Raw genomic sequence first — 16,740 nt, forward strand, 5'->3', positions numbered from 1 at the left:
GATATTGGTGATCTTTACCTTAGGTAGGCCTAGGTTAATGCATGTGTGTCTTTTTTGTTTTTGAGAAAAAAAAAAGATTAAAAACTAAAAAAACAAAGGCTTAAAAAAGAAATAAAATTTATAGAAAAGGATATAAAGAAAGAATATTTTGTAGAGCTATACAATGTACTTGTATTTTAACCTCTTATTACACAAAGTCAAAAAGTTTTGAAAAATTAAAGTTTATAAGAAAAATGGTACAATAAGCCAAGGTTAATTTATAATTGAAGAAAATATTTTTATAAACTCAGTGTACCAATGTTTTTAAAGTCTACGGTAATATGTAGGCCTTCACATTCACTCACCAGCCCCCACTGACTGACTCATCCAGAATAACTTCTAGTCCTGCATGCTCCATGGTGAGTTTTTCATACAGATACACCATTTTTTTTACTTTATTTTTACCGTACTTTTTCTGTTTAGATAGGTTTAGATACACAAGGGTTTACCATTTGTTTATAATTTTCTACAGTATTAACTATAGGTTTGTGGTGAATTTAGTACAGGTTTGTAGTCTAGGTGCAATAGTTCATACCATATAGCTCAGGTGTGGAGTAGTCTTATACCATCTGGGTTTGTGAAAGTACACTCTGTGATGACTACACAATGATAAAATCACCGAACAATGTGTTTCTCAGAATATATCACTATAGTCAAGCAACATATGATCCTACTTCCTGATTTGTTAGGCTTTAATCTAATGAAATATTAATGTGTCAGGATATATTTATTCAATTTCTCATTATTAGTATCACTATTTTGTAGCTGAAAAAGAGGAAATGGAGATTTACTTGATGTCATATAAACAATTAACAACAAAGTTAAAATAAAGAGAATGACTGGAGTAAGTTTTTGTGGATCTAGGCTACAGAGTAGTTTATTGAAATCTGATAAATGGACCAGCAATAAACCTCAAATACGTGGTCATTTTTGTAGGGCACAATTCATCAAAAACATTTCTTCTCCCATTTTTTCCCAGATAATTGTCTTTTCTTTTTGATAACATATATTCAAATCCTCTAATGGCCACAGATTTAATTCTTATGTAATCTTCACTTTATTGGAAACCTGAAAAAGAAAAATAGGAGACTGCATGAGACCAGATGAGTTTCCCAAGTAGGTTAGCTTGATATCACAGTGAACAGGAAAGACCCCTCATCTCCACAGTTACTTCAGCATCTCTTCTGTCCAACTTTCCCCAGAGGCCATCCCTGCCCCCATGCCTTGATCCCTTTCTCACTCTTAATCTCTTTTTTACTATCTGGGATCCTCTTAATCACCTCCATAAACTTAACATAGCTAATCTGATCCCCCAGTGCCAATCAAGTAGACACAATGGCTGAAATTTCCTCTAGTATCGTTCACCAAAACATCCTTTCTGTTCCAGTTTTCATTAGTGGATGCAAAACATCCTTTCAAAACATGTTCAGGCACTCTTCTCCATAGACTCATGTGAGTGAACATGTACACATAAATATGTAGATATTTATAAATAATTATGAAGACTTGACTAGATGCACTCTTGTAATCTTTATTATTTAAGATTTCCGGGACTGATAAGCAGGACATCAAGATATTCTGGTCAAATGGTATGCTGAATGTGCTACTGGATACATTCATTCTTTCCATATTATAATGATATTATCTCTATGTATGTGAAGAGGTATAGTGGAGTGATAATGCATTTAACTGGGAGTCATACATACCCTTGTATGAATTCCAACTAGCACGTACTAGCTGTGTAACTGTTAGCAAAATACTTCACCTTTCTGCATTTCATTTCCCTCATTTGAAAAATGAGAATTATAATGGGATATTATCTATTGTGAGAACCAAAAGATAAAATTAATTCTTTTTAAGTGTCTGAAACATGATAGGTTTTCAATAAATATAAGAATTTTCCTACCTTTATTTGTGAAGGCAGTGTTATATAGGGCAGAAAGTGATATAATAGGAAGAGTGTAGTTTTACACTCACACATGTGGTCAAATTATAATTCTGTCATTTGGTTATCATGAGCGACCTCAACAACTTACTTGACCTGAGTCTGAGATTCTTCTGTAAGACGTAGCATGTAATACTTATAGGTATAATGGGCTTGGCCATAGTAGACTTTCAATTGTAGCTAATAATGATGGATGTAAGTAGACTGTTCTTAGTTTCAGATTTAGCACACCTACTCTCTGCAAGACCTCTGAAATTTTGTGTGCATGAGGCCTCTCTTTAAAAAAAAATTCCACATTTTCTAATCATTGTATACCAATGTGAGCCAACTGAAGTTTATCTATATTTGCAAGTGATATCATATCATTTGGAAATACGCTGTGGCATCACATTTTGGTGTTTTATTTTGTTTTGTTTGGCTGACTCTCTCCATATCCCTACCGTTTTTTCTTCCTACTCACAGTAGCACCTAGAGTTGAGATTTGTTGCCATCCTTTCTCTATACATTCTATACACCTATGTTGTTAAGCTGCGTAGCCCTAGCATCACTGAGATGCCAGGGCAGTAGTTGTCCCAGACTGTGCTTTGTCATTTATTTAATGGTGAGAAGCCAGAGGTGATGTCTCATTTTTTGCAGACATATTAAAGGCTGAACATTATCGACCATCTCTACGCCTCTGCAGAAATTCAGTGTGATGGGAAACTTAATCTGCCACAATGGTGCCCTGCTGTTGCTCCTGCAGGATGTTGCTCTGTTTATCAGTTCATCATTAGATAGTGCACTGCTCAGGGCAGCTTTCAGTTTGGTATTGCTGATACGAATATTTGGCAGGGTTAGCTTTTGTGGTAGGATTTGAGGAATTTAAAAAGGCTCCTGGCCCAAATATATCTCCCTCAGTGCTCACAGTGCCTAAAATGCACACAAGAAACATTTCACTTGAACTTTCTTTCTTTGATATAAAGCAATGTTAAATTGTGAATACCACTCTCCAGAGAGAAGACACTGAATCATTATCAGCTATTAATATTTAGAGTCAGAACTACATTGGAATTCTGCTTCTGTTCCTAGCTATGAGCTTAGGCAGGTTGCTAATTCTCACTGAGCCTATTTTCTATTCTGCAAAAAAAAAAATGGAGTTAATAATAGATGGCTGTGAGGAATAAATGAATAAGGATGTAAAGTACATAGTAAATGCTCAATGAATAGCAGCTGGTATTAGCCTTATGGAGAAGGGCCCTGAGGGAATATATGTGGAACTAGTACATTTGGTTTGTTAAGAACCAAGTGAGGTCTGGTACAAGAGCAGGGCTCAGAGAAAAGGCTTTGGTGGACTGAGGATACAGTTAGAGAGTAGCATGCAAACTCTGAGGGTCTGGAGTTGGAAGAAGGAAGAGAATGGACAGAAGCAAGATCAAACTATATACACATGAACGTTCTGACAGGCAAATTGTAGTCCTCCTATTCAGAGTGTGATACTTCGTGAGGTAGTGAGGTTTTACAGTGGAAACATTCAAGCAGAGGCTAGATGCTAACTACCTATCAAGAGTAGTCTAGTCTACTCCAGGGATTCTCCAACGTACATGTACATAAAAATCACCTGGGGATCTTGTTAAAATGCAGATTCTGATTCAGTTGGACTGGTTTGGGACCTGTGATTCTGCATTTCTAACCAGTTGCCTGATAATGGTGATGCTCCTGGTCAACAACCTCATGCTCAGTAGCAAGGCTACTGTTGTAGTTTGAAAACAACTCACAGTGACTCAGAAGGATATGGTGGGTAAAGCCAGTGAATTACACAGAGTGGAAAGACTTTGATGCAATCATGATCTACAATCTGGTCCTCAGCTTTGAAATTTGATTGGTAGCATAACCAGAGTCTGGGCTCCTGGGAACTGACTCATTGTTAACCAAATTCACAAGAGACCAATATATGAGCCAGAATGCCAATTGATTAATTTATAATGAGAAGTATAACTTCCAAATGAACCAGATACTAGTGTTTGCTGATCAGTGCATTATCTCCCAGTAGGCATATTTACAAGAGGAGCTAAATGATAATAAGAAGGTTGCCTGGTGAGAATGGACTCAGAGCAGGGGGAGTTCACAGGATGGTTTTAATGGTTTGCATCATCAAGCTAAGATAGTCTGATTCCACAATTGGGCTAGACCTCCAGAATAGTTCTGGGGATGCTAGCCTCTCCATTAGTCTCTTTGTCACAAGTCTTGTTCTCATGTAATCTGAATTATCTATATAAGCCCAGATCTGATCATAACATTCATTTGCTCTGGTGGCTTCAATAAAAAAATTATAATTTCAAACTCATTATTACAAAATTGTAAAATATACAGAAAAGTTGAAAACTAATACAATAAGCATCCATGTATCCACCACCAAGATCCAACAATCAGCCAGGCATGGTGGCGCACATCTGTAATCCCAGCAACTCATGAGGCTGAGGCAGGAGGATCATGAATTCAAAGCCAGCCTCAGCAACTTAGTGAGGTCCTAAGCAACTCATGGAGACCTGTCTCTAAATAAATAAAATATACAAAAGGGCTGGGGGTGTGGCTCAATGGTTGAACACCTCTGAGTTCAATCCCCAGTACTAAAAAATAAAAAAAATCCAGTAGTTAAATTTTGCCATATTTGCTTTAAGAATGTGTGTGCACATGTGACTCAACAGTTTTAATAGTTTCTAAACTCTTTGTGCTCTGGGCAAGCCTACTTGAATAGCTTCACTTTTCTTGGTTCCCCTTTGGCAGCTTATATCCCTGCCATACCTCACCACTGAAAGTTAGTTCCCTGAATGTTCTCTGGTATTCTCATATACTATTGCTTATGCCCAAATATCTTTACTCTCTTTGGTTTTTTTTAAAGAGAGAGAGACAGAGACAGAGAGAGAGAGAGAATTTTTTTAATATTTATTTTTTAATTCTCGGCGGACACAACATCTTTGTTTGTATGTGGTGCTGAGGATCGAACCCAGGCCGCACACATGCCAGGCGAGCGCGATACCGCTTGAGCCACATCCCCAGCCCTACTCTCTTTGTTTTGATAACCCTTCCTGTTTCTAAAGACTCAGTCACATCTGTGTTGCCATAAAATCCTTTGCTTTTCTCAATCATAACATTTATTACTCTGTACTGTTATTGTTTCATTACCTTTGTCTCTCTAAAGTGTGAACTCACTGAGAGCAAATACTGGTTCCTTTGTGTCCCTGCCTCTACAGTGCTTTGTACTTAGTAGGTGTTCAGTAATCAGAATATCCAACTGCCTAACACAAGAGTTTTACCCAGTTACATCATAGGCACCCCCAGATCAACATGCCTAAAGTAAACACATCTCTCCTCCTACCCACTTTATACATTTAACCACCCCAAATACTTCGATTGAACACCATCTAGTCTTCAGAGCTAAAGACTTCAGAGTACTCCCTAATTCTTCCATCTCTTTCTTCCCCCAAACCAACTCCTGTTGACTTTATCTCCAATATTCCACTTTTCTTCATCTCAATTACCTATTTAGTCCAGGCCACCTTCATCTCCCACCTGGAGCATAGCCAACAATCTTCTATCTGGGCTTCCTTCTGCTACTTGTGTCACCTCCAATCAATTGTCAACAGTAAAGCCATAGTGATTTCTAAATTTCAAATCTGATATTTTTTCCTTAATATATATATATATATATATATATATATATATATATATATATATATATTCATATGTGTGTGTGTCCCTGATTATATTACATTTTGGTTCAGTATAAAGTCCAAATTTCTAGCTTTACCCAAAGGACTGTCCAAAACTGGACCTTATGACCTCTCCAACTTTATCTCTTACCATCCTTCCTCTTGTAGTCTAGGTTCCAACCATTTTAGAATTACAAGGCTTATTGTAATTGTACTTTCCCAACATTTTCTGTTTCATGTCTCAGTGCCTTTCCTTGTGTTGTTCTCTGCCTAGAAAGACTGACCCTTGTAGTACAGATGTAACCTCCTCTGGGATGCTTTCCCTTATTTCCCAGTCTGGGTTAAGTGACTCTTCTCTACTTCCCACTACTGCTGTATGCATACATCTATCATAATGTTTACATTATATGCATACAATTATCATTTTACTTGTCTTTTTCATCCAAACTAATCTAAGAGCTTTATGAGAGCACTTATTTGATTTTGTATTCCAATGTTTAGCCCCTAGGACATAACAGATATGCAATACATATTTGTTTAAGAAAATAATGAATGGATGCACATTAATAAATATTTTTTTCAAATTTCATTTTATATATTACTTTATAAAATACTTCTTTTCTTTTGAATACATTGTTTCTTCAAAGTAGTTGATTGTCATCCAAGTAATATTGGTTGATTTAATTTTCAGTGTTTTTCATCAACAAATTCAGATAATTTCTGGAATTGTACCATTTCTTAGAGATGGTTTATTTTACTAATTTCTTTTCTTCTAGTTCATTTTAATCTCAGATGTTAATGTCATCCATAATTAGGGGTACTCTGCTACCTACCCTCCCTTGACCTCCAAAGTCCCTTTCAACAGTCATGGTTCATGTTTCACAAAATTGCCCATTTATTTATATTCTAGTTGCTGTTTGGTGTATGGTGGTACTTTTCCTCTAGCTTTCTCCAAAGTCATAAGAATATCAAGTGTAGAATTGTTTCATGCTTAACCTTTGGGACTAATATTAATTAAGTAAAGGCTGGGTCAGGGATTGAGGGAAGTGATTTATTGGGAATTTAACAAATGTCAGGGTAGGTTAAGAATACTATATTTCTGTAAACTAAAAAAGTGGCTAAGACTGAATATCCTAAAAATAATTTTCTCTGATTATTGCCTCAATGTAACAACTTTATTTTAGATGTACTGTGTCCCTGAAATTGTTTGATAGCAATAGTTTTTAACATAGCATTTTACATTGTGCTAAACACTATTCTAAATACTTTACATGTATGAACTCAATTATTTGAACCACTGTATAAATTAGGTCATTATTATTCCCATTTTACAGATGATGAGGAAATTGAGGCACAAAGAACTAAGTTCCCCAGAATCAGAAGTTATTCATAGTGGCCAGACACAAGATGTATTAATTCAGCTTTAGTGCATATTATTGATTGCCTAGTAAATGTAATAATTGACACAGTAAATAGAAATTGTACACTTAAGTAGGGATAAATCATAATGCAATAATGACATAGGTGAATTGCCTAGGTGGGTCAGACTCCTTTCTGTTAGTGGGAAAAAGGAGAAAGGATGATGTAGTTAAGGTCATGAATGGTGCAGGGATAATCACTGGGGTAAACTTGATTTATGGATGGGGAAGAAAAAAGGATTGGTTTTGAGGTATGTGAAAACAGTAATTCTTTTGTGAAGACCAATTTTATTTTTAGAAGAGGTATCTGATGCAGTACATTTAGTCTGGGGTAAGGATAGGAAGGAAGTACATATGTATGATGCCTGTTAGGAGAAGGAAAGGAGAAAGGTGCCTTTTCAGGCCAGTACAATTGGGTAACAAGAACTGGCTCTTTCTGGCCTTTCCCTAGGGAATCAGCAAATCCTGTCCTCTCCAGCACCACCCACCTACCCAAATTCTCTTGACTACAACTCAGACCCAAGGGATCCTCTTCTTTTTAGTAGTACTTTCACATTCTGGCTCCGTAATCCTAAAATGCCCTTTAGCAAATGTTTGGAGGGAAAGAGGTATTCCTGCAGTTCAAAACTGACTCGAATCCTATCAGAAAGATTGAATGTTTGCAGATTCTAGAGTCCCTCGCCAGTCCATTTTTCATAAAACGACGCGACACACCTGGCCACACAAGCTCAGAGCCCACTGTAATGCCTTCCTATTCTGTTACCCTTTTAAGAGGCGGATCCCGCAGTGTCCTTTCCTCCCTCCCAGCCACCTCTACCCCCAGTCGGCTGGGCGGAGCTTCATGCAAAAGCCCCAGAGCCCGACGCGGCCGCAGCAGTAGCGAGAACTGGAGCTTCCACGAGCTGCGTCTGCTGCAACCTCTTTACCGACGCTACGTGCCTCTGGGCTCCGACCTAGCTCGCGGTGCATCAGTCCCACTTTGCCCGTCCCCCACCTGGATCGCACCTGGTCAAGGCCAGGGTCCTGCCAAGTGCCCAGAGAGTGCGTGCAAGGGGCCCTAGGGAACCGTGAAGCGCAAGCGCGCCATGGGGCCGCCACCCGGGGCCGGGGTCTCCTGCCGTGGTGGCTGCGGCTCTTCCAGATTGCTGGCATGGTGCTTCCTACTGGCTCTGAGTCCGCATGCCCCCGGCTCTCGGGGGGCCGAAGCTGTGTGGACAGCGTACCTCAATGTGTCCTGGCGGGTTCCGCACACAGGAGTGAACCGAACCGTGTGGGAGCTGAGCGAGGAGGGCGTGTACGGCCAGGACTCGCCGCTGGAGCCTGTGGCTGGGGTCCTGGTACCTCCCGACGGGCCCGGGGCGCTCAACGCCTGTAACCCGCACACGAATTTCACGGTGCCCACGGTTTGGGGAAGCACCGTTCAAGTCTCTTGGTTGGCCCTCATCCAACGTGGTGGGGGCTGCACCTTCGCAGACAAGATCCATCTGGCTTATGAGAGAGGGGCGTCTGGAGCTGTCATCTTTAACTTCCCGGGGACCCGCAATGAGGTCATCCCCATGTCTCACCCGGGTGAGTGCAGCTACTAAATTGCACCCCTTCAAACCTTTGCCATGGCCAGTTTCTCCTATTTTCCTCAGTGCCCTCCTTTCCCTATCCCTTTGCTCTGAAGGAAAATGGGTGCCCCCTTTGCCCACGCTGAGTGGGGCAGGGTCCTCCCCGAAATTCACCAGGCGTGGGGGTTGGGCGGAAAAAAATCCTTTAGAATTTGCCTCTCTGGTGGAAAAGGGTAAGACAAATGAGGTGCGGAGGCAGGCGAATTGAGGACTGTTTGCTCTCTTCGCATCGCCTTTTCCTGGTGTTTCACAAGGCTGCCTTGCTTTGGATTAAGTGGCGGTGGGCACTGGCTTTTAAACTACTATGGAACAGATCATCTGGAAATCCCTTCCTCACTTTTTGCTGTAGGACTGATTTCCTCGCCTCTCTTCTTATTTTTCTCTCCGTGTTTCCTAGGTATCAGGTACAAGATTGTGTTACTGTGCCCTGTTAACCCCATTGAAATTTTGGTGGAAACTCTGCTTAGCTCTTGGGTTCTCTACCCTGTGGTCTTAGATCCCAAAGAGATTGTTGGTATCAGTGCTTTTATTTGTCTTTGAAAAATCTGATTTCAGTTATTGAGTTCCAAAACAGGTGATTAAAGTTACTGAGAAAGAAAGAGGTTTATTATTCATGAGGATAGCAAGGGCCTAGACTTTGTAAAGTAGTCCAGGTAGTTCTTAAATTTGTGGAGCTGGTGTAGGTTATTGTTTTTCCCCCTTCAGTTATCCTTCCAGAAACTTCCCTATTTGTGATTAGGTAACAATACCTAATCACAAATATCTTATATGTATATAGTGATCCTAGACCCCAAAGGACAGATTAAAAAATATTGGAGGAGAAAAAAGGAAGAGACATGCAATAGCAGTATATGGTGGTGGTTAAAAGCTGGGCCTCAGATCAGACCTTGATTCAAATTTCTGCTCATTGCTTACTAGTCTTCTGACCTTGGGCAACTTATTTGAAGTCTTTGAGTCTGGATGCACTCATCATTGGAATGGGAATGATTAATAAGGAAAAACTTATCTACAGGTTTGCCTTGAGAATAAAATGAAATAAAACGTGAGTCTAAGACAGTATAACAGATTATTCACTCTCAGTAAAGGTTAGCTGATATGGATTAGCCTTCTAGGAGTCACTGAAGAGATAAATCTGCTTATTTAACAGCTAGAGGATTTGTGTTTTTCTCAAAGCATTACGATAGGATTTGCCTGGAAAGTACTTATTGAGTGGCTGGGTGGTATAGTGGAAACAGCACTAAACTGGAACTGAGAAGATTGAGTTCCTTTAGCCCCCTCTTTGCCTCTCTCAGCTTCATGACCTTGTACAAGTTACTCACGTGTCAGATGGAAACATAGAGGTGTAAAGGGTGGAGGCCAGTTTGGCAGAGTGTGCAGAGATAAAAGTGAACTAAATGAACTCTAAGATCCCTTCTAACTCTAAAAAGCTGTGATTCTTAGATTTAGCATGTTGATTATAGGAGCAAACTATATTTCTTTGGTTGATAATCCAACAATTAGAATGAAATTACTTTTTAAATTCCAGTAAAAGTGAAAAATAAGATTTATTAAATTTTAAATGCTTTACATTTCAGTTTGCTGTCTAAAACACAAGGGTTTGACTTTGTCTTCTCCAAATGAGATTCATTTGCATGAATGATTTGTAATTGAAGCGTATTCTTTTATTAGAGAGTTCCCACTTCAACTATTTTTATTCCACTTCTGTTAAGGACATTTATCTGATAGTTTCAGGAGGCAATAAAATTACCTTTTGTTGAGCTCCTACTATGTGCTAGACATTATACATATATTTTACACTTTATTGAAAGGCAGTATGGTGTAGTAGGAAAAAACTTAAGCACTGGAAACCTAATTATGCCTATTGTGTTTCAGGATATCATGTATGAATAAAGCCCTAAATACTGATTGCTTAACTCCATTCACAAAGGTATTTTGATACTTTAAAAACTTATTATTATCTAAAATGATGGTGATAGCAAATATTGCCATTAAGCCAACTAACCAAAAAACTGGCAAATTACTTGGGGTTTAGAATCACATTTCTCCCTTGAACTCCTGGAGAAACTACTTTTCAACATGGGTGGGGGGAAATTACTTTGCATTTCCTCCACTTGTGTTATTGAATATTTGTTTGCAAAGTGCTGTATTATTTATTCACTCCTAAGAGTAAACCTAGGGGTTCCTTTTAATGTCTGGTCAAAAATAATTTGTCTTGGATTGTAGTGGCAGAAAGGTAAGACTGAGGTTTAAGTATTAACTCGAGCTATATTGTTGCAAATTACACAGGGGTCACCAAATGTGGAGAAGCCATTGCTGTCTTTTTTGTTTACAGAATCAATCTTTACCCACTCTCACAGGGGCCTGCACTTGAATTGTTTGTCTTTTTTTCCAGTTTGTGCTGAGTATCCACACTCTCACTTATCACAATCCTTTGATCATGAAGATACATTTGTTTGAAGCAATAGAACTAACTGATTTAGAACAGTTGCTCTACATTTTTTGTTTAGTAGAGAGAAACTCCACTGTGTAAGATCAATCAATTTGGAAAACAAGGCTGTTTTTATGTATACCAAAATTTCATAAAAGGTAGTTGTGATGTAGCATCCACCCATGGAATTTCTGTGTTTCATTTTGATGGCAATGTATTCAGCAACCCTTGCTTCATACAGATAATTACAAATGATAGATATTCCTTAACAGTTTGCCTTGGAATCTCTGGATATACACTTTTTTAGTCAAATGGATCCAGAAACCTGGAAGGAAATTTAGTTTCAAAGTTTAATTATTATTCAAAGTTCTTATCTTAAATATGAAAATCAGATAAAAAGCAGCCAAAACTTAGAGTAAGCACTAAAGCCATCTAAAATGTAGATTGTCATGATCAGACACATTAAGCATGCTCTTGTTGTTGCGCAACTAACTGTTCTTACTCTGAGCAGATGGGTCTGAACCTTGCCTGCTGTCTAATTGAGCACAGCCTCAGGGTTGAAGTGGTATGTGTACTTGCTTGTACAATTTTCCTTGAGTCAACATGTGCAGGCATGAATTTATTGAAAGACCCATGCAAGATACAGCCTTTATAATCCATGACACATTTACAAGAATTTGAAACATGCAAAGGGGTAGCCAGAGAAGCGTTATTCCTAAGGGCCGTTTAAAAAAAAAAGTGAATGAACCAACAGTGTAATTTAATGATTTGGCAGCCTCCAATGAGATACAGTTTTATATATAAAAGTTACTTATGAAAAAAAAAAGAAAAAGAAAAACCAAACCAAAAAAATGTTACTTATTTGCATTGTTGAAAGATAGTAGAGCAGATTAGTTAAGGAATTGGGCTAATATATATAATAAGGGTTTAGTATTTTTAAACTTATAGGCCAATGATTTTCCTTCTCAGTTTTCTAATATGTAAGATGGGCACAATAATAAATTTACCTCATAAGGTTGCTAGGATTAAATGAGATAATGTAGATAAAGTGTCAGTGCAGTATCTGTCATATGGGAAGATACTATTTTTAATCACAGTTAAAATAGTTAAATATATTTCAGAAAAATGAAAATTGCATTCTACATCAGGAGAACATAATTTGAAAATAAATATCTGGAGTACTTTAAAGTCCACAGTCCTCAAAGTCATAATGTGGACCCTTTAGAAACAGGTTGAATAGACTGAGTTTTTATAAAGAAAAAATTTGGGGGGGGGCCTTCTAGGTTTGTCATTCTTTTCTTATACAACTGTTTTTCCTTAAGTGATCAATCTTCTTTCCACTCACAAAGAACATTACACTTCTTTATCACTATCTGAGTCTCAACTCTTACATTTAGCTTTTATTCTAGGACATTGACTTAGAACAGAACGTTTTTTACTATAGTAAGAGGCTCACAAGAGGATCAAAAGGGATTGGGTGGTGATGATTCACTCATGTCAAATAACATTCCCAAATCCATTTCCAGATGTATTCTTCTTGGTATCTCTGCAGTACTGTATTTAAAATTATTGGCCACTCCTTTGAAACTCTCCCAAGCAGTTTCTTCCTTCTGTGGCCTTTCTTTTTTTCATTTCTGGTATTTTATTAAACCATTCATTTAACACTTCTCCTTTGCATTCCATACCCCTATTATTTTTCCCCTTAAAAAAGTAGCTAGCTACCACATCCAGTTGATTCTATCACTTTCAGTATTCTCACACATGTCCCCTTCTCCCTTGCAACTGTTATCACCATACTTTCAGTTCCTTTGTTTTCTCATGGGGGAAAAATTTTTAGATTCCTGTTTGGTCTCCTTGCCCCAGTCATTTTCTCCTTGTATACACTTCTTCCTCCATATTGCCACACAGAACACAGCTCTGATCACATAGGTACCATTACTCAAAGTTTAGACTACATTGCTCAGCTTATCATACAAGACTCTTAATTATCTGGTCACAAACTTCTCTCTTTATGTACCTCTTCTCTCATATTGTTCCCTAAACATTCTCTATCCTTTCCCATTATTATTACTTTGTTTGTACTTCTGCTGTTGCCTATACATCCCTTCTTTCAGTTGTACTTTTAAAAAATTCACCCATTCTTCAAAGTTCAAAACAAAAGTTTCCTCGACTTTCAAGCCTTTTTTAATTTAAAAATTTTAGTTTGTTTTGTTTTAATTGAAACATAACAATTTACACACATTTATATGTTGCAATATGTGGTGTTTCTATACAATTCTTTTTTTTTTTCTCTTTCCACTACAGCTCACACACAAAACAAACTGATCTTTTTGATCATGATGGCACTTCATCTCTTAGTGTACTTTATGCATTTTGCTGGTAGTTACTTCTTTATTAAAGAGAGAGAGAGAGAGGGAATTTTAATATTTATTTTTTAGTTTTCGGCGGACACAACATCTTTGTTTGTATGTGGTGCTGAGGATCTAACCTGGGCCGCACGCATGCCAGGTGAGCACGCTACCACTTGAGTCACATCCCCAGCCCAACTTTTTTACTTTCTTACTGGATTATTTTACCTTCTTACTGGATTGTAATCATTTTAATGTTTGGTTAATCTTCAGATTCCCCATAGGGATCTTTGTTTGGATATATTCTAGAAATGGTTGTTGAGTTGCCTTAAAACACCTAAGAATTCTAATGTTAGATGATCATAAGATTCAATAGAAAAGTATCTAAGGAAAGGGATTAGAATTCAAACCATTGACTATTTATCAAGGATCTACTGACTGCTGTGTATTGTGCTTCCTGCTTGAATAATACAAAATAATGAAGGTAAAGTACCTGCCCTATTTAGGAATGTAGAAAAATCTAGGAGGAGGAGGAAGAAGAAATACAATAAAAGTATACAAATATTTCAAGATTACAGGCTCCCTAATTTCTGTAGTGACCACCATTATTTTATTTTAGTCAGCTTTTTCATTGCTAGGACCAAACCACCTGGCAAGAACAATTAGAGGAGGGAAAGTTTATTTGGGGGCTCATGGTTTCAGAGTCTCAGTCCATAGATAGCCAACTTCATTCCTTGGGGGCTGAGGTGAGCCAGAGCATCATGGCAGCAAGTGTGTGGTACAGGGAAGTTGCTTATATTATGATCAAGAAGCAGAGAGAGAGAATCCACACACCACATACAAAATATAAACCAAATGACATGCCCCCAGTGCCCACCTCATCCAGCCACACCCTACCTGTCTTCATTTACCACTCAGTTAATCCCTGTCAGGGGACTAATTCACTTATTAGGTTAAGGTTCTCACAACCGAATCATTTTTTCTCTGAACCTTCTTGTATTGTCACACACATGAGCTTTTGGGGGACACCTCACATCCAAACCATAACAATTGTCATGGCAAGTTATATGGATATTTAATGACAAAATGATCTAGATAACAAGGAAATAGTGAAATATGTTTTTAGAGTTTTTAAATTGAGCTCTCTCTATGCTTTTTGATGTTTTTAAAACTATTTACAGAGCTGGGCACAGTGGCATAAACCTGTAATCCCAGCGGATCAGGAGGCTGAGGCAGGATGACCGTGAGCGCAAATGGCTTTGAACTCACAGCAAAAGCAAGACACTAAGCAACTCAATGAGACCATGTCTCAAAGTAAAATACAAAATAGGGCGGGGGATGTGGCTCAGTGGTCAAGTGCCCCTGAATTCAATCCCTAGCATCCCGCCAGAAAAGAAACTATTTACAACAGCCTTCAATTTATGTCTCCAATTAATATACTTCCATTGAACACAGTGATGAGCATTGAACCTCATTAACATAAAAGAGAACACCGTCTTTTTATTTTTAAAAATGGAAAATATAGCTTGATTACCAGATTGTTTTCTAAGTATATAAAGAACTTTACCCCATTCAGAATACAGAATGCTACATTTAATGTCTGTTTCCAATCAAATGAGTAAAGAGAGAGGAGTACCAAGGACATTTTCTCAGTTATCTTCTGATTTTAAAGTTAATTATCCTTGTTATAGAGAACTTGGAAAATATAGAAAAGTATAATTAAAAGTTACCCATAACTCTAAAACACAGAGACAAACATTATTCATATTCCTTCTTAACTTTTTTCCACACATAGGTATAGCTTTGTATTTTACTTTTATCATGATGATGAATTTTTCATGAGTACTAATGTAGTATTAAGAAAATATAGAAAAATTAAAAGATGACCTACAAATCTGTAGCTATGGCCACTTTTTAGCATTTTATTTTCATCTTTTTCTCTGTGTGTGTGTGTGTATGTGTATAATTTAAAGAACTGTATGTACTCTATCTACTGCACTCCATTATCACACCCAGTGCTTTTGATTGTAAGCCTTCCTTGTGTGATTAAAAATAGAAAAATGGTTTTCATGGCCATTGACTGAGGGTTAGGGACTGAACCTCTCTTCCATTAGCTAGCAAAATAGGAAGTATGACAATCTGATGGGAAGGAGTATGATTTGGGGCATATAAGACAAAAATTTTTCAACAGAAGTTTATATCAAAATATACTATTTTTATCCTCCCCCCGCCTTATTTTGGATTAGCTTCTGTATATCAGAGAAAACATTTGACCTTTGTATGTCCAAAAGACACTAGTTAAAACAATATAAATAACAGAGAGATCAGTGGAGTAGAGAGAAGAGAAAAGGGGGAGGGAAGAGGGGAGAGGAAGGGGAAATACTGGGGACTGAATTAGAACAAATTATATTCCATGCTTTTATAATTTTGTCAAAATGAATGTTGTGGATAACTAAAAAGAACCAGTAAAAATAAAAGAATATATATATATATTTACTAGCCATAAATGTAGTCTGGTCTAATCCCATTTGCATTGCCTTTGTGGCATTGGTCTTTTGAAATATTTGGTTACCAATTGTGCTTTATTTTCTCTTCTCACAGTATTCCCATAAGTGATAACTTTTTCAGAACTGAGGATTGCCACCAGTTTCCTTGTTGCTTAAGTAGCACCTCATTGACTAAAGTGTCTTTTTAAAAAGTCATGATGGCCACTGAACTGTAACCTATTCTTAGGGTTTTCCCCAAAGTTTATTTGATAGGATACTACACATTTTCTGAGAATGAATAATTTTTGCGTACATATATTTTTTTTGCAGTATTACATGCAGCAAAAAGGTACATAAATCAATAGGTCAGAGCTCAAAGGATTTCACAAAGTTAAAACACCTGTATAATGAGCACCCAACTCAAGAAATAGAAACTCCCAAGCCCAGAAGATAACCTTGCACCCCAATGTGAAGAATTTTTGATGCAGCACAATTACCAAGTTTGTCTCCTGAGGGAATGGCCTCTTGTAACACTGTGATAGAAGCCTGTTTGCCCACAGAAACAGTGTACTTCACTGCACTGTGGCTATGTTACAATGGTGATCCTCAGCTGCATGCTGTAGGGAGTTAATATCAAGCACAGAGCACGTGCATTTTTTTGAGGCAGTTACTAAGCCAGTTCAGAGTTGCCACACATGGCTGTACAATACCCACCTTGGAGCTCTACAGGCAAAGCAATACACAAGGGCTCTTTGTTATTATTCCATTTCCTGT

The 16,740-nt window shown here is 37.8% G+C and overlaps 1 protein-coding gene across 2 annotated transcripts in view; it reads left to right on the forward strand.

Annotated features, from left to right (window-relative positions):
* Positions 1–16,740, forward strand: part of Rnf128 (ring finger protein 128) — a 96,612-nt gene that overhangs the window by 30,017 nt on the left and 49,855 nt on the right. Inside the window, exon 1 of one of the 2 annotated variants that reach the window (XM_077106882.1) lies at positions 7,952–8,660. The exons of the other annotated variant lie outside the window; for it this stretch is intronic. Within the exon in view, the coding sequence (XP_076962997.1) occupies positions 8,177–8,660 (484 nt within the window). The 5' untranslated portion in view covers positions 7,952–8,176. Of the gene's footprint in view, positions 1–7,951; positions 8,661–16,740 lie in introns of those variants that run through there. 2 annotated transcript variants of the gene reach the window in all.

This window comes from Callospermophilus lateralis, chromosome X (genome assembly GCF_048772815.1).
Source record: "Callospermophilus lateralis isolate mCalLat2 chromosome X, mCalLat2.hap1, whole genome shotgun sequence".
Lineage (NCBI taxonomy): Eukaryota > Metazoa > Chordata > Mammalia > Rodentia > Sciuridae > Callospermophilus > Callospermophilus lateralis.